Raw genomic sequence first — 19,194 nt, 5'->3', positions numbered from 1 at the left:
CTAAATGACAGATACAGATTTGACGGATGGACTGTTCAGTGGATGACAAATTGGTTTGATGGCCGCATCCAGAGGGTAATGGTCAAAGGCTCAATGTCCAAATGGAGATCAGTGATGAGTGGTGTCCCTCAGGAGTCAATATTGGGACCAGTACTGCTTAATCTCTTCATCAATGACATCGACATTGGGATCGAGCACACCCTCAGGAAGTTTGCCGATGACACCAAGCTGAGTGGGGCGGTTGACACGCCTGAGGGATAGGATTCCATCCAGAGGGACATGGACAAGCTCAAGAAGTGAGCTGATGTGAATGTCATGAGGTTCAACAGGGCCAAGTGCAAGGTCCTGCACATGGGTCAGGGCAACCCCCAGTATCAATACAAGCTGGGGGATGGAGAGATTGAGAGCAGCCCTGAGGAGAAGGACTTGGGGGCATTGGTTAATGAGAAGCTCAACACGAGCCGGCAGTGTGTGCTTGCAGCCCAGAAAGCCAACTGTGTCCTGGGCTGCATCAAAACAGGTGCGACCCCACCTGGAGTACTGCGTCCAGCTCTGGGGTCCCCAACATAAGAAGGACATGGAGCTGTTGGGGCGAGTCCAGAGGAGGGCCACAAAGATGATCAGAGGGCTGGAGCACCTCTCCTATGAAGACAGGCTGAGAGAGTTGGGCCTGTTCAGCCTGGAGAAGAGAAGGCTCCAGGGAGACCTTAGAGCAGCCTTCCAGTACCTAAAGGGGGCTTACAAGAAAGATGGGGACAGACTTTTTAATATGGCCTGTAGTAACAGGACAAGGCACAATGGTTTTAAACTAAAAGAGGGCAGATTCAGACTAGATAAAAGGAAGACTTTTTTTTTTTTTTTTTTTTTTTAAAAAAAACAATGAGCATGATGAACCACTAGACCAGGTTGCCCAGAGAAGCTGTAGATGCCCCCTCCCTGGAAGCATTCAAGGTCAGGTTGGATGGGGCTCTGAGCAACCAAATCTAGTTGAAGATGTCCCTGCCCATGGCAGGGGGGTTGGACTAGATGACCTTTAAAATTCCCTCCAACCTAAATTATACTATGATTTCTCACCAGAGCTACTGGCTCTTCTCCTAACCCTTGGAGGATACACAAGTGTAAGGACATCAGTTCTAAAGGTTGCAGGAACTCCAGCAATCTCTCATTGGTTTTGGCTTTTCCCCAGTCACTAGTTCAACATTACAGCAGCACTGATGCAAGCCACCTTTCCTCTAGTCTGGACATCACCCCCACTTCCTAATAAATCTAATGTAACTTTCCCTTATGTCTTACTTTCTAATCCTAAACATTGTTTTTCTCTCCTTCTCTTTACCTCTCTGCTCCGAGGTATGGTGCAAGGAACATTTTGAGACATGTTTACAGAATGTAGAGAGCTAAGAACTAGCAGGTCATCTCACGGTACTTGTTGGTAGAATGAACACCTTATGTTACAGCCCACTACTGAGGTCAATGGACTCAAAAGAACTAAAGATTATTTGACATCTACAACAAAACATTTTTCAGAGAAACTGTTTCTTAAATAGAACAAAGCCTGTTTCCTACAGGTTTGCACCCTCCTCTACATTACTGCTGTTACAAGTCTGTTAAGACTCTTCGATGCAACCATGTGTTTTAGTTCCCTCTCACATTCCTTAACTGGCAATCCTTCCCCTTCTCATTCCTTGAGTAATACCAATTACTTTGCATGGTCCCTAATTACTGAGTGGGAACAAGACAATTCTATGCCTGGTTCCAAACCATGCACGTACTAAGTGGCCTGCTGACAGACTGCGAGGTGGAATGGGTAGAGAGTGGGAGGAAGAAGCTGCACACAGTTTTGCCTTGCACAAAGCAGAAATTTTCAAGAAAGTTACAGGATCTTCATATTTCAAAATGCATTTGCTTCTGCTGATGATCACTTCACAGAGGAATGGACAAACAGTCAAAGCACAAGCTTGTTTCCTGAGGAACCAAGGCACAGATATGCCCCTCGGCATCAGCCAAGATCTTGTCTTGTGACTCTGACTTTTATCCTGGCTTCTAGTCTTAATTCACAGTTTAATTTTAATAAGCATTATACATTTTTTGAAAAAACTCACCGTTTTATTACGAAGTCTAATTATGTCCGAAACAGAGCCAGCTCCACAATATTCCATAACAATCCATAGATCTGTGTTCTTAAAATAGCTGCCATAGTACTTGACAACATAAGGACTAGATGGGAAAAAAAAGTTAGATAAATAGATAAATTCTTAGTAGGGGAAAAAAAAATCATCATCAGTGTTGTTAAAAATTACAGTTTGACACACACTAACACAGCTAAAAAGCAAGTGCAATCAAATACATTTTAAAACTGTAATTGGCTTCACCAATGCCTTGTTAGAATAAAGTCTGTCTGCTTAATAAAATTATAAAGGCATTACTATATGTACATATCACAAGCTTTCAGTGATCTTCAAATACAGACATAGTTATCACAAGCATTAGTCTTCTGATATAAAGCTTTGTTTTTCTCTCCTCTAAGGCCCTTCTTAATTTTTAACTCTCCTCACAAAGTTATTGGATGTTTCCCTTCTTGAAAAGGCTGCCTTGTTTTCTTCCCTCCTGAACAACAAACCATGGAAACTCACCCATGTTTTCCTGATTTTCTAAGCACGAACTCATTTTAAGCATAGATCTAGACTTCCATGTTAAACAAAATCTAGTTTTGGTTTGAACAAGACTTCTGGATTTGTAAATGCATTTTCATATTGAAGCGTCTCATGTGAGGAGATAGTTCTGTCATAAACAGAACATACTGCTTTGCTACTCATCAGTTTGGCACTTGACATAATACTTCCTCAGAGGCACTTGCAAAAGAAAGGCAGAAACAGATGTGGTAAACATAACAAGGACATTCCTTCAGAAAAGTGGTTAGATAGTGTATTTATGGAAATAAAAGGTTGGAGGTTTATTGGCAGGAAGTTAACCAAAGGAGGTTACAGCAAGATTGCCATCCACCTCCCACAAAGTCAGGAAGTAAAATACTGAGATCTCAAACAGTGGCTTCTGTTCAGAACACCTGCATTTTGGGGTGGAATCAAACACTTTTGTTTTGGAGCAAGGAATTGTATTTTAGGATCAGCATGTTTGGCAGCAACATTTTTTGTTAGAAAAATGATATAAGAAAAAGAGAGGACCTATGTTTGCCTCCTGCAACATAGTGCTATCTTTATAAAAGATAGGTCAAAACTAATCAGCAAACTACTTCATGAAAGAGCAACTGTTAGTACTATAGCAACTTGCCTTTACAGAAGGCAAGTGGGTCAATTCCCGCCTAACTAGTCCAAACAAGTATGACATACTAATCTTGCCCCTTATAAATTCCTGAAGCGTGGAAGTTTACTGTTACTTCTGAAGAAAACCCACTGATTTTCATGGCCATCTCTTGCCAGATTCCTATTATGCTGGTTTTCCCAGCAAAAATTGAGTATTATTACAAATCAAGACAAGATAATCTTTTCAAAACACCATGTGCTGTGCAAACTCAAAACACTGTTCACATTTGCTTAAAGCCTTGTCCCACTTAACTACATGGGCCAGTCTTTTCCATATCAACTGCTTGTCTTAGAATCTACGTTTTTCCCCTTAGAAGAGCTTCAGCACATACAGTGTAGCTCATTCCAGAAACAGGCATGGAGAAGAAAGAAAGAGTAAAGATCATCTTTTATTTGAGATGCTGCAACAGCTCAATGCTTTTCTATATCATCTGTGGAATCATCACATATGAAAATAAAGTATTAAAAAGTGCATCATCCCTCCCATCAGTACTGCACAGGGCTGTATTTGCACCAAGGAACACGACAGATATACAAGCACATGGTGCAGAGCCCAACCCTTCTCTTCAACCAGAGAATAGCTGCATCTTGTCCAGTGAAGGAAGAGTTTGTGTTCTAAAATTCTGCACTCTTTTTCTTAAAAGTGTTATACAGTAATACACTTCCAGTAGATACTAAACACACCATGTTGTTCAAAGAAAAGCAGGAAACAAAGAACAAGGACAGAGAAAAGGGGGTCAGGACAAGGGACACAGGAATAAGACAGTGAGTAGGCCCACCTAGGACAAGAATGAAAATGGCACAAGAAGCATAGTACAGAAAGAAAGGTGAAAATTTTAGAAGATTCTCAAGTATCAGCACTTCTTTTCTTTTTCAGCATACTTCACAGACATCTGTTTTAAGTATCTGTTTCAATCCTGGTCTAGTACTAACAGACATACATACACTACAACCTACACCACTGCTTCCAGTCAGCTCACATGGCTCAAGCCTGTGCAGTGACTAAGGGCTGCAATTCAATCACTGACCCCAGAGAAGAACTCTTTCTGATAATCCATGAGGTGCTATTTTCCAACTTATTCAAGGTCTGTCTTTATGTAAGGGGAAAGAAATGAAGCAGGGAAGTTAAAATATGTTTACTTTGATTCTTCTTGTTGCTGTGCTCTTAATACTTTTTAACTCCTCTTCCAGTGCACAGGAAGAGCCGAGGACCTACTCTGAGGATCAAATCTAGTTTCATAGTTAAGCAGACAAACAAGAGTGCTGCTTCCTTTTTAATCTATACCTGTTACAAAACTCCAACTGGCCAGACAGACAAAAGAAGTCTCACAGGGACAAAAAAGATTAAGAAGAGCCCCAACCAAAATTCAAGGGTTCCAAATCCTTTTAGTACCACACATCTTTCTGGAATGTGGGAAAAAACATAATGCTTCCTTTTCCTTCCATCCCTCTGCCTACACTTTTAACAGGCTTCTAGCATTCAGAACAGTCAATGCCAGAAGGGAATGGATTACAAGGTCCAGTGTATTCATTGGTCACAAATACTCAGATCAGGGCTGGCAGGCAGAGGTTCTAAAGAAGTTTGAAGAACAGTTGCATTCTCATGTGCTAGATACAATGTACTGTGAGGTCTTTATCCCTGTATTTAAGGATAAATACTTGAAATCTTCTCTCCTCCTTCACGACCCCATAGACAAGATGCTGTGGAACAGTACGATCAAAGTCCGTGTAACACCTTAGCAAAACATTCAGCGACAAATCTGAATGAATTCAGACTGCATTAAAAGGATTATCTTTAAATCTAGGATGAGTACTGCTCATTGCCAAAAAGAGCAAATTTTTCATTTAAAGACAGAACTTCAACACTGACACACCACAAAAGCACAAACACAATTGAGAAACAACAGACCACTTGCTATAATATAATTCACCAAGTTAATGACTAAAGCAATCAATATTTTAAAGAAAGTTTCACCTAATTAAAATGCAAAGCTTCCCTGTTTGCACTTTGAGTCACAAACAACGGATTCTGATACCGCTGATCAGACATGAATAAAGGCTCATCCTATCAAATCGGACCTTGAAGTTACAGCCAAAACCTTAAAAGATTATCCCCAAAAAATATACAAATAAAAAATGGGTAACTCCATAGAAAAGAGGAAATGCAAAGTTATTTCTGCATCCTTGCAGAAACTTGATGTTAAGGCTTCCACTCCTGCAATACTAGCAATCATAAGATACATTCTTTGTGAACAAGTCTAAGGTTAACAGTCCTTCTTCAGAACTATTAGAAGAATGTTCACTTTTTAAAAGGTATAATCCTGCATGAAAAAGACAACTGATAAAATACTATTTTGGAAGCTAACTGCTAGCCGTTAGTCTTGTGCTAGAAACATCTTTATCGATCTTCTGAAACAGGTAACTTGGAATTCACAAGGCCTAAGACATTTACAAGAAATATTAACCTTTGGGCTTGCCAGTGCAAGTAAAGTGAAACAAGCACGAAGAATTCTAAGCAGAGGCAAGTACTTATTCTTTCAACAGTTGCTGTGATGTACACTACTTGTACTTCCTGCAATCCAACCTAAGGATAGGAAGAGGTTCGCAAAGTGGTTCCTTAAGCAAATTGTGCAACACAGACTGCTTTAACTTTCCATATTAAAAAAAGCTTGCAGCTGCATACATTTCATCTATATTCACAAGTACAAATACATTTTCACATAGACTCCAAGAAAGGGAGCAGAATTGTCATACCTACCTGTCACATTGTTGCATTATAGAGATTTCTTTAATTATTTCTTGAAGATCTGACTCCACAGGGACCTGTTTAATTGCTACAACTTGTCCAGACTCTTTGTGTATTGCTTTAAACACGCTACCATAAGACCTAAAAATAAGAGAAGGAATTTATTTTTTGAACAATTGTTTCTCATTACCATTATACAGAAACTTTAAGAAGTCACAGAAGCCATATGATCACACAGAAGTTTGAGGGGGTTTTTCAGGCTGCAAAAAATTCATTTCTATCAGGACCTCAGGAAAGACATGCCTCTGAAGAATTAATTTTTGTCAAGATGTAGAGTATCTATCTCCAGTACAGGTGCAAGCATCTCTGCAGCCTTAATAAACACGGGACATCAAAAATGCATAAATAGATTTGAGGAAGTGTGGAAGTCTACTCATGCATGCATCTGCTTTATTATTAACACTTGTCCAGAGAAGCATTCCTTAAGGCATTTACTGTCACTCTCTCTGTAACTTAATATTCCTACATGCTTTATATACTGTTTCCCTCTGATCCCATTCCCTCATAAATAGTTGTACTTACCCCTCACCAAGTTTCTCCAGAACATCAAAGACTTCTTCAGGCTGCTTAGTTAAACTATCTTCACTTAGCTTTTTCAGTTTGCTAAAAGAAAGACAAAAGTTATTTGTTTGTTTGGGGGAGGAAGGCACAGAACTCAAGCAAATTTCCATACAAAAGAACAGAAAGAAAAGCAGATTATAAAGAAAAACATATTCCAATGAAAATAAAACACCTCATTAAAGTGCAGTAATAAAATTTTAATCAATCATCATTTAAGATGGAGAAAGTTATGACAATTTTTGTCATTATCACTTTCCCACAAATGTTTACTCAATTCAAAGCAGCATAGGACCAATTCATTGTCCAAACCACTTCCTTTACTAAAGTAGAAACAGCCACAGAATACAGTAAAGCTCACCTTTCATCAAAAAGCAGCCAGCATGCAAACACATGCTCATTACTGCCTAGAGTATGCCATGTTGTTATCTAAAAATGTATAAACCAACCTTTTACCCTCATAAACTATCCACTTTCTAAACTATACCACTCATAAGCCAGTGAACTACATCAAGTTAAAAGCAGAACACAGAGTCAAGATGACTCTGGGAACGTATGCTAGTACTTCATCTTCACAGATAGTAGCAGAACATTGAACTTCCAAGAGTTGAGTACCCTAAGGGTTGTTGGGGCAGTCCCTTTTGCATCTTTGTGAATGTACACAGGGACAGGTGCAACAAAATCTCTCATTACATATCACCACCATATTTTGCCCTCCAGTTCTCTCTCACACAGTCTCAAATCACTCAGGATCACCCTACAATTTCTCCCAGCACCTTCAACCCACTCGTACCACTATCCTTTGTTCTTTATAAGCAGTCCTAGCCTTTCCCCAGTCTCCAGCATTCCCGTCCATCCAGGCCCCCAGACTCCTGGCAGATCTCAGAACACAACTTGGCTGCAAGCTTGCGATGGAGCTGACACTGAACATAGCACAGGAAAATATAACCACACACAGGTTGCTGTGAGGCCGGGTGGCTGCAACATGTAAATCTTTCCCCCTAAAAGTTACAGGGAGTTTTGCTGCAAGATTGAAATAACAAGTTAACACTATATGATAGCCAAGGATACTATTAAAGTAGATGAGCTAAAGAATAGCTGGTGCTGTAGTGTTAGATATAGACAATGTATCCATCTGCAGGAGGAGGAAAAAGGAAAACAAAGAAACTTTGAAGCACAGCAGATCATTGAGAACTTAGGGAAAATAAGTTATCTTGTGACACTTTCCTGGAAATTAATACAAAACAGGGGAGGGGAGAAGGGCACTGACAGAAAAGATTGTCAAATCTAACATCGGAAGAACAGTGTTCAAACAAAACCCCATCGTATAAAGAGATGTAATTCTGTGATATACAGAAATAATAAAAGATACAGTGGAATGACTGATGAAGGAATTCTTGAATCAGAAGAGACTTGTTATTGCCAAACATGTAACTAAAGACAAAAATTTAAAGTAATTGTATAAGCCCACAGGTCATATGGATCAGTGTTAAACAAGGAAAGCTGGGGGGAAGGGGGTGGGGTGTACACGTTTATATATCAAAGAACTCTTTGATAGGTGTAGCAATTATATGAATACAAAAAGCATCCACAAGCAGTAAGGAAAGGTGCATTAACTGCTGTAAAGACATGCAGTTTGCTACAGCAAACAGACAGGAAGCTGGAAAGCATGTGTGTTTAAAAGAGAATAAAAATCTCCACAGTGAAGGAAAGGCATAACTCATGAACATGAAGAAAAACAGCAGAAAATTCAAACGAGAGCAGCTATATAACATCTGCAAAAGTGGCCTACAAATCAAACACAGGAACACATAACAAATCTGCTTTCTTTTTTCCCCTTCTCTGCTAGTTAGAGACTAGAAAGCAGAAAGATTGAACTTAAATCTTGCAAGGAAGCACTTATTTCATTAATTAACAAGTGTAAGTTGAGATAAAAAAAGTGGGGAAAAAAACCCAAGATTTTCCAGGTAGGTATTAAAGAAATAATTCATTAGTTTTGCTTCTTTTGTTTCAAGTTATTTTCTCCCCTCTGATCAGGTTATCCGCATCCTTAAAGGCAACGTTAACAGAATAAAAGTTACTGCCATCATTCTCCACTTGTCGCCAACAAAAAGCATGCACAGTATGCATATGATACCAGCAGAACCTAAAAAAAATAAAAAGCACAACCATCAGCCAAGTCTCTCACTTGACCGAAGAGCTGTCTAAGAAGACATACTCAACAGAATAATGGAGGGACTGAACTTTTCAGTAACTGGAAAAGAAAAAACATACAGTGACCTCAACCAAAGAAGAGAACACTTCCACCTGACCAAGAGAGTAATGCCTACTAAAATGAGAAGGAATAGAAAAGAAGAGAAAAAAATAGAAAATAAGAGGAAAAAAATCCATCCCAAAGCCCATTTTGAAGAGGCCTTCAAAATTTCACTTTTACACACACACACATCCTTGTAGCAAATTTGCTTCTTCATAGAATCATAGACGGTTTGGGTTGGAAGGGACCTTAAAGACCATCTAGTTCCAAACCCCCTGCCATGGGCAGGGACACCCTCCACTAGACCAGGTTGCCCAAAGCCCCACCCAACCTGGCCTTGAACACTTCCAGGGATGGGGCATCCACAACCTCTCTGGGCAACCTGTGCCAGTGCCTCACCACCCTCACAGGAAAGAATTTCTTCCTAGTATCTAATCTAAATCTGCCCTCCTTCAGTTTAAGGCCATTCCCCCTTGTCCTGTCACTACACTCCCTGATAAACAGTCCCCGACCATCTTTCCTGTAGGCCCCTTCAGGTACTGGAGGCTGCAATTAGATCTCCCTGGAGCCTTCTCTTCTCCAGGCTGAACAATCCCAACTCTCTCAGCCTGTCCTCATAGGTAGAGGTGCTCCATGCCCCTGATCAGCTTCGCAGCCCTCCTCTGGACTCGCCGCAACAGCGCGATGTCTTTCTTATGCTGGGGACCTCAGAGCTGGATGCAGTACTCCAGGTAAGGTCTCATGAGACCAGAGTAGAGGGGCAGAACCACCTGTCTTGACCCGCTGGTCACGCTTCTTTTGATGTGGCCTAGGATACAGTTCTTGAGAGAGAACTTTAGAATATGCTTAATACTAAGAGGGTTTCCGCAGCACCATTAACTCCAAGACATTGGGAGTGCTTGAGAAGAGCTAGGGAAACAATCATGAACAGCCATAAACTGATCAAAAACAATGTCACCGTCAAGTAACACATTATCTGGACTATTTAAGAGGCAACCTAGAGACCAAAGAAATAATCATTCTGCAGTTTTAGAACTATTTTCACATTAACCAACTCTGACAAACATGTTATGAGACCAAATAATATTTAACATTAAAGCAGATAAATACTAAATCCATTTAGAGGAAGCAATACACGTCGACCTCAGGAATTTCATTGCCAAATGCACTGCTCAAAAGTACTTCACGCTCCTTCACAAATATACTGTAAGAGTACAGATGCTAGGTCCAGTGTTCAAGTGACAGTATTAACACCACAGTTCTTTGAACCATAGACAGATCCTGATAACTCAGGCTGTTTAATGACTTCTATTTCTAGAAGTTTAATAGATTTCCCAGCTCTGAAACTGCAGAACAACATGTGATATACCCTGAAAGCCAGCAGCTACACACCACACAGCCATTTGCTCACCCTCATCCCACCCCAGAGTGGGACTGGGGGGGGGAGGGAGGGAAAGGACCCCACACCTCATGGGTTAAGGTAAAGTTTAATAGGACAGAAAGGGAAAATACTAGTAATAATAACATACAAAACAAGTGAAGCATAATGCAACTGCTCACCACCTGCCGACCGATGCCCAGCCAGTTCCTGAGCAGCCTTCCGCCTCCAGCCAACTCCCCTAGTTTATACACTGAGCATGACTTCATAAGGTATGGAATATCCCTTTGGTCAGTTGTCCCAGCTGTGCCCCCTCCCAGCTTCTTGAGCACCTCCAGCCTACTCACTGGCAGGGCAGGAGAAGCTGAAGAGTCCTTGACTCTAAGTGTGTAAGCACTACTTAGCAAGAACTAAAACATCAGTGTCTTATCAATATTATTCTCCTACTAAATCTAAAACACAGCACTATACCAGCTACTAAGAAGAAAAATTAACTCTATCCCAACCAAAACCAGGACACAGTTGCAATAAAGACAGCATTCATGAAAACTTCATGAGAAGCAGGGAAGAGGAAGATGACTGTTTTAACCGACTGTAAAGCACTAAGTAGAATACAAGAAGAAAAGACAAGAAATATTATCTTATTATCTTGGTTAAAAACAAGCAACTACAGTTTGGGACATAGAAATGTATCTAAGACTTCAGAATCAGCTTCTTAATCAGGAGTTGTTTGTGTACATGTGTGTCCTACTAGCCTCACTTTCTAAATGTGCAAGATAAGACACATATAGCCAAACATTGCAGAAGGATCACTACTTGTTTTAAAAGCATTAAGGTGTTCTACATGGGAAGTGAATACTATAAGCACCCAGAAAAATACCTGTCTGCTAAGGCATGACTAAAAATATGGGGGGGGCAACTGAAGAGACAAAGGGCTTAAGAACAACCAGGGGTGGGGGGGAAGTGTCTCATTCCTCTCCCTCATGGGTTCTCTAATGTCATGACACGAGCATTTAAATCAGAACACATAAATCAGAAAATTCAGGAAATGTTCTATTCTGGCCACAGGATAAAAGTGCCACATATATATATATACACTTTAAAAAATGTGAGAAGGTCTAAAGGAGGTATGTAGAATACAAGTATAAAACCTGGGTAGAAAGTCATTCTGGGTTCTTTTACTCTACAAAATCACCAGGTAGTGACTCCAGGCCATTTCAGTAGTCTTCCAGAAGGAAAGCTGTTCCTGAAAGCAGGAGCACTAACTACAATTTTGGGACAAGAAGAGTTGTCAAAAGGATTTTCTTGTTCCAAGCAGGTCTGACTTTCTGCATAACACCTAATTTCTTAAACAAGAAAAATACATCCTAGCAAAGAATTTTACTTTTATAAAACCAGTTGATAGGAGAAAACATTCATACTTAGCATGACCAGAATCTTACGCATCTTTGAGTACATCAGCAAAACTCCACATAACTAAATGCAGAAAAACCTAGAAACAGGGAGAGGCACCCAAGACTACTAATCCTAGCATAATGATCAGAAAAATCTGAATTGGGACCTGAAAGAGCAAGCAATATTCCCTCCTCTCAACATGAAAAAGCAAAGTACGAGTTCAGGGTCCTACAGTCATTACATACAGATTTTACAAAATAAATTGGTGATGTGCTACAGAGGTAGGCATTAAAAAAAAAACCCTGAAAGTTAACAGAGAAAAATAAAGCAGGACTAAAGAATAGAACTCCATCAAATAATGTCATGAGTTATGGAAAACTGGACAGCTGCTCCATGAAACATGAATATATGTGGTTTATTCTGCAGAAAAACTAGCACATTGAAATATTTAAAAAGAATGGCTGGGATCAATTATACTGATGTATTAAAAGAGAAGCTGCTAAGAGAAATCACTGCAGTCATCAGAAATAGAGGTGGCATGTGAAAGCCTTGAGACATTTACACTGCTTTACTCTGTTCACACAAGTAGAAGCAAGTTTAAGACAGTTTACATTATTGTGTACTTACATTTAGTTTTCTACCAATAAAACCCAAGCAAAGTTACACTTCCATCCCATCATTTGCAGGATGAACTTGACAGTCATCATCCATGTGACCTTACATGCCCATTGACACAAACATTAAGACCAACGTATTTTTCACAGACAGTTCATATTTTAAAAACAAGTTTTTCCCTTCCCACTAAACTTGAAAAGTTTATTTTGGTGAAAATTAAACTTGGTTTAAAGAAAGGACTGGAAAATCTTAATTAACACACTCAATGCAGCCTTTTATTTGGCATCAGTGCGCAGGAAATGGGCAAGATTAAAAACTATGACAGAACTGTGTCTCTAGCTACTTTTTTTTCCCTTGTATGCAATCTAGCTCCTCATGCATGAGTATGCCTACATATACAGAAAAATGCAATAAAAGAGAAAAATTACAAGACTCAGAGGTAAATGTAACTACTTCAAGAGTGAAAGTCCTTTTTAGTGAAGAAGTATCAAGCACATCTGAAATACAGTTAGAAATTCAGATGCAAGAAAACACTGTGTCAACTACTGCACAAATTGTTCAGCATAAAGTCAGAACACTGATGCTAAATTATTTTTTAAAAGTAAACAAAATTATTTTGAAAAGGACTCCTCTTTACTGCTGCAGTACCTTGGTCAAACAAGAAAAGCTAGTGATTTTGACAGCATCCCCATTGAAAAGCTACAGTAGCCTAGCCTGTCACTTGGGCATCCTCACTGCTACTTTCTGAAGGGCTATTTTAAAGATTTACACAACTCACAACTGTGTGGTGTGTTTCTTTATAGGGAAAGGGGGAATAAAAGTGCCTTATACCTGTGAGAGAACACTGGGATTCTAGACATCCAAGCAGCTTTGAAGTGCTCATATGAAATTCTTGATTCCTCTAGATGAATGTCTTGCCCTACAAATATCATGGCAACAGATCCCTATCAGTAACTGCTCCTGTAGACAGCAGGCACCAAAGTAAAATAAGTCTACTGCTCACATCTATTTTGCCAAGTAAACATGGTGTGTCCATCCCAAGCAATTCCTGCATCCAAGGCAGACACCAAAAATTTCAGCCCACAAAAAATAAACTGTATTCTTCCTAGATTTGCAGGAAAAGGGGTTGGCCTAGCAGAATAGTTGGGAATGTCAAACAATCAGAAAATCATAAAAAACAATGGATAAAGGCTGTATATTTACACAGGGGCTGCAAACACTTGTATCTTATGAAAAACAAAGTTCAAATCTTCCCTCCCACTAAAGAAACAAATCCATTAAGTTCTCATCACATTCAAATTTGCAGAAATAAGTTTCAAAAAACATGGAAAGTATAAAAACATGCCAGAGTTTAGAAGTTCTCTCATCAGCTTTCTACTTCTTCCTAACTGAATCGAAGGATTGAATCAGCTCCCCACTCTCAATTAAGCCAGACACACCACCAGCTAGGCAATAGTTACAGCAAATCTCAGATCTTCCAAAAAAACCTCCTGTAGGTTATGCTAACTTGAAGTTTTATTCTCAATCCTTTGATATCATCAGATCCCAGGGTTTGCACTGGTTCTGGTAACATCGATTACTCCTCAGACATTCCCATTTCTTCTCCTAAACCCTTGCTGGTGCCTCTTCTACTTCCTTTATTTGCGACACACAGTACTGTCATTCTGAAACTACAGCGTAGGCCTGTCCCTCCTCCACCAACTGCCTCCTAAAAACCCTCTGCATAACTATTAATCAATTTTGGGTCAAAGTTTTCAGTAGTAGATACTGTTACTTGATGTATTACTGGAGAGGAAAAAAAAAAAAAACAAAACAGTAGAGTTCAAGATCATGTTCTTCCCAAGTCCTGTCATCCCGCAGGAAGTTGTTTTAAAGAATTTTAAAGGTTTTAAGTGTATATGTTTAAAAGTAGAATACAAAAAACTATTTATTATCTTCTGCCACAAATTTCTATTGCGCAGTTCCTAGATTTTTTCATTAAATTACAGGAAGCAAAAGTAAACTACTTGAAGCTCTAAGACAGTAAGTATATATGTAAACTGTGTAATTATATTCTGTATACCACACAACTACATATACTACTATACTATGTAGTATATAACTATATCCAAAAAAGGATTGTTCCAATTTAAATAAATACAATTAAAACAAAAATATTTTGTGCATTAAAATGACAGTGTCACATTTAAAGCAAAAGCTCATTGTTTCACACTATTACACACGCACAAAAAAAAGAAGCCAAATAATAAATGCTAAAAAAAACCAAACCCCCACATAGTAATTAATTACTATTAACCAGATACCCTATATATTTCAGAAAATACACATACTGTGGGAATACTCTTGATTTTTGCCTCTTCCCACTCCCTGATTTGCAATTGCAACTATGCAGCGCCCACCCCCACAAGCATCCCTCCACCAGCAGGACACAAGGGCACTTTCTAACGAGGAAAGATAAGAACGACTGCTTAGAATCACAGAATTCTACTACTTAGGTTGGTTTCCTCCATAGACCTGGACTACAAAGTGCACAGACCCCCAGGCCACAAAGGACTCTTCTCGGTGATGAAGTTTCCCTCATTTTACATTAAAATGTTCCTCTTGTAACTCAACCAGCCTCTAAGGGTTTGCCTCCATCCACCTGGACGTTTACTCCGGACGGTTATTTCGGGGACGCCCCTCACGCTACAGAGGACCTTCCCCAACGCAACACAAGCCCTCCGGCCGCCAGGCACGCCTCAGCCCCCGTCGTTGTCCCGCCGCCCCCCTCACAACGCCCAGGACCGGAGCCTCCCGAGGCCGGCGGGAGTCAGCGGGGGAGCAGGCGGGGCCGCCCGTTCCCCCTCAGCCCCCCGCCACCCCAAGGCCTCACCCCGGCCGTGCCGCCGCGCTCGCTTCCGGGAGGGGAAGGGGCCGCCAGGGAGGGTCGTTACCTCTTGGGCGCTGTCTGCTCCATGCCGCCGCTGGCCCCCCGGCCCCGCCGTCTGGAGGGGGGCTCCCGGCCGAGCCCCTGGGCAGCACCGGGCCGGTAGCCGCTGAACGCCTCACAACTTTCGTGCGCGCTCGCTGGCCCTTTAAACTGGGCTCGCGCCCTCCCTCGGCCGCCGCCGCTCCCGGCCTCTCTCAGGCAACCGCCACTACCGCTGCCTACCCGGCTGCCGGCGAGGGCCCGCCCCCCCGCGCCTCTCAGTGGTTACAACCCGCGCCACTGCAAGTGCTGATTGGGCGACGCGGAAGTCGCTCAGAGCGGCAGGGGGGACGAGGCCCCACCTCACCACGGGAAGGGCGGGCGGTGTCGCGCCGGCGGGAGGGAAAGAACTTGGAAGCGGCGGTGCCGCCGGGAACGAGGCGCAGCTCTCCCGGCATGCTCCGCGGGGCACGCCGGGAGCTGTAGTCCTCCCGAGGAACCTGCCCTACCCGTTCCTGTAGGAGGGCCGCCCGCAGGGGCCTGGCCGGGCGAGGCAAGCCGGGCGGCGAAGAAACAGAGACCCGGGGCCTTGAGGCGCCGCCCGGGCGAAGGACAGCCGTGCCTTCCCCCACACACTCACCTCATCCCCCGATTTTTGGAGCTGGGCCTTCGGGCGACGGCAGGGCTGGGGCAGAGCCGCGGCCTGAGGCGGAGGCTGAGGGCGGCTCTTGCCCTGCTGCCGCCCCCGGGGCCTCGTCGCCTCGGGGCGATGCTGCCGGGCGGCCCGTGCCTTTCATCCGCCTGTCTGCAGCAGCCGAGGGACAGCCGCCCTCGGTGCGGAGTTGCATCCAGCCCCTCCTTGAAACGTTAAATTTGTTCACGGACAGCTGGCTCCGGAGCACAGCAGAGAGGAAGTCTGAAGTTAGTCATGGCTGGACTGGGGAGCTGCTCTCCAAAGCTGGCTCGGGTGACACAGTACGGCTTTGAGGTGAAAAATGCTGGCACTTGGCACTTGACTTTTTAATGCCAAAGCATACAAGTTACCCTGCAAAGCCATAGGAAGCTGTCACGTAATTATTCAAGCAGCAGATTTCAGGCCACCGAGTACCATGTGAAGGTTACCTGCAATTTCTCCACCTTACAACTTCTGACTTTCTGCTGTTTATGTAGCAATTTAAGATACTAACTGACAAAGCATCTAAGTAGATCCAGCCAAGTCAATACAAGACAAGCTTTAAATGTTCAAGCCAATTTCTGTATCCTTTCCTGAAAGCTGGGTTTATTTGCCTAACTAATGGAAGTTCAAGGTAGTAAAACATTTGGGCAAGATCCATAAAAATATTGAGATGCCCAAGTTCCACTTTAAGCTGATGTTAGATGTACAAGTATAACAGCACCCCCCCTTAAAAAAATCCACACTCCATACCTAATTGCATCTCTTTGATGTGCATTAGCAAGGGAATTTTGAATGGCTGAAATCCTACTGTTGTGCAAGTCCTCTACTTTGCCTGAGTCAATCCAATCCAGTTGACTCACTGCGGTCAGGCTAAATGCACAATGGTAATATTGAATGAACCCATAAAACAAATCACACACCACCATATGACCTTTTGGGTTTCTTTGTTTTTCTGAGTCATTGGAAAACTGCAATAGAACATCTTCCTTTGCACAACGGATTAACGCAGAACTCTTCAAGTATCATCCCACAAGCCAGAGTGGCTAAGCAGCAGTACTGCCAGATGCGTCCATATCACAGACAACTGTTTGCAGGAGATGCCAAAAAAACCAACCCACCCAGGAGAAGGAGCCAGCAGATACCTCACAGTGTGGTACGAATGCATTAGAAAGTGGTTAGGAGGAACCCCACAGAGCTTCCCGTCCCCTAGTTCTTGGACAAGTGAAGTCAGGCAAGTGGAAGGTGCCATGTGGCTAGTGTCTGACTTTGTTTTACAGGGTATTTGGCTATACCCACTGACCAATTTCACCTCATGAAGGGAAGCCTGACATCTCTGTATGGCTGTGATACTCCTGGAATGCAGAGACTGTCTCCACATCCTTTAACACAAATCTTTAAGGCAATATTTTGTCCAGGTTGTTTCAGAGGAGGCAGTTTTTTTCCAGCTCCCCCTCTCAAGCCAAAGCTGCAATAAACTATACATTCAAGCAAGGAAAAGCAGTCTTAGAAAACATACAAGTATTACATTATAGCTGTAAGAGCAAGACAAGAAAAGGGAGCCAAGAAGTGCTTCCTCTCCCCATTCATACATATATTTCTTTCGCTGGAAAATGTTAGGCTAAACAGCCTAATCTGCCACTTTTCCCTCACCCTTTAACAACAGTTGACAAAAACAAGCCTGAAGAAAATTTGTCCAAGAATAACAGATTTAGATATTAGCTCTGTTAAAACAATTTAATACTGCAATCCCCACTCCCAGAAAATACCCTGACCACCTGATAATAGAGGAAGAGGACAGGAGTGTCCTCCATCTCTGCCACTGAAGAAAAAAAGAGTGAAAAAAACCAAGATTCCTGAAAAAGAAAAAGTTAGGTTACCTGGCTTTATAACCTAGAGAGACAAACAGTGCCAAAAAATATGGACTAATTCCATGCCTTTCTCACAGAAGTTTCGGATGTTGCCTTATTCAACTGCCAGAATGCTTTCTAAGTACATTAATGCTGAAAATGAAAATACTATGGTATATATGTTGTCTTCTTACTGATATTTTACTTTATTAATCTCTTATAATTTCAAATGGTATTTTTAGTTTGTGACATTGGAATAATTAACACCATCTCACCTTTCCCCTGCACCATGAATTTAGGATCCATGCTGTGAAATATAACACTGATTTGGTATTCATTACAATACTGTACCTGGCCACCAGCAAAGAAGGAACTTTGAAAGGGAAAACAGACTCTCTCTGTTCTACTACCTCATTCAGGCTTTCCAGGCAAGGGAAGTCTAGATGTTCTGGAGGCATGAATATACTATGAGATTGCTGGTGTCTAGACAACATGGAGATGAGGAAGTTGCAGACAGATCTACATGAGTATTCCCATGATTTCTTCCAACAGTGGAACTATATAACACTGCTAAGAAGGCAGGTGGGTAAGAAAAGGCTTAATGTAGCTCAATCTTAAAAATATAGGGAAAAATCTAACTGAATTACTCTTTTTCTTCTAAAGTATTTAATCCACTTCACAAATTTATCAGCATGCATTAGGACTCCCTTCCCTGCAGAACTGGCAACAACATCAAATGCAGTTCCTTAGACCAAAGGATGGATGAAGACCATACTTAGTTTTTGAGTACTATAATTATTTTATATTATAATGTAGTTTTGTAAACAGATAAAATAAGTTATATTATAATTAGTTATACTGCAATGGAATCAGGAATCATGATGGCATGGACAAGTATTAGGTGCCATATAACCACAAACTAAGACAGTCCCCAAGCCCCTAAATGTATGAAACAAAAAGTTCCAAGATGTCAATCCTGTCGCAGTTGCGCATAATTCATAACAAACCTGAAAAGAGTAAAAATTACTTGAGAAGCTCATGTCCAAGTTTCTAACAGGTATTACTAATGGTAAGATTTAAATTCCAAATATATACTTCAAAGTCCTTCATAAACATCATGCAAATAAGTTATGTATGTTACAGTAGGGACCTTCTCTAGTTCCTTTGGTAGCAAATAAAAGCAGCATTTACTTCAGAAGGTATTCGATCAGGCTCATTTAAACAACATGCATTGTAACTAATACGTGGCAAACAGCAGAATTAATAGTACCTGTTTTCCAAGAGATACAGGTCACAAACACCTTACGCTCACCAGACAAAATACCCCTAGTCCCTCATCACATCTGTGCCACAGCCACAGCCTGGCTCCTCTCCCCGTGTGCTTTCTACCCTTTCACCACAGCAGCCACCGAGTTGTTTTGCAGGGTGCTCTCTCCCTCA

General features: G+C 41.6%; 1 protein-coding gene across 2 annotated transcripts in view; it reads right to left on the bottom strand.

Annotated features, from left to right (window-relative positions):
* The window catches only part of STK3 (serine/threonine kinase 3), a 144,723-nt gene extending 129,099 nt beyond the window's left edge, over positions 1–15,624 (bottom strand). Inside the window, exons 1-4 of one of the 2 annotated variants that reach the window (XM_075743654.1) lie at positions 15,257–15,624; positions 6,646–6,726; positions 6,076–6,204; positions 2,100–2,214 (exon numbers count right to left, since the gene is read on the bottom strand). In XM_075743654.1, coding sequence (XP_075599769.1) covers positions 2,100–2,214; positions 6,076–6,204; positions 6,646–6,726; positions 15,257–15,279 — 348 coding nt within the window. In that variant the 5' untranslated portion in view covers positions 15,280–15,624. The remainder of the gene's footprint in view (positions 1–2,099; positions 2,215–6,075; positions 6,205–6,645; positions 6,727–15,256) is intronic. The other variant, XM_075743653.1, reaches the window with a different exon arrangement.
* Between the last annotated feature and the right edge of the window lie 3,570 nt (positions 15,625–19,194).

Source organism: Balearica regulorum, chromosome 2, assembly GCF_011004875.1.
Source record: "Balearica regulorum gibbericeps isolate bBalReg1 chromosome 2, bBalReg1.pri, whole genome shotgun sequence".
Lineage (NCBI taxonomy): Eukaryota > Metazoa > Chordata > Aves > Gruiformes > Gruidae > Balearica > Balearica regulorum.
The sequence above is the reverse complement of the archived record's forward strand: the minus strand, read 5'-3'. Positions and strand labels throughout refer to the sequence as shown.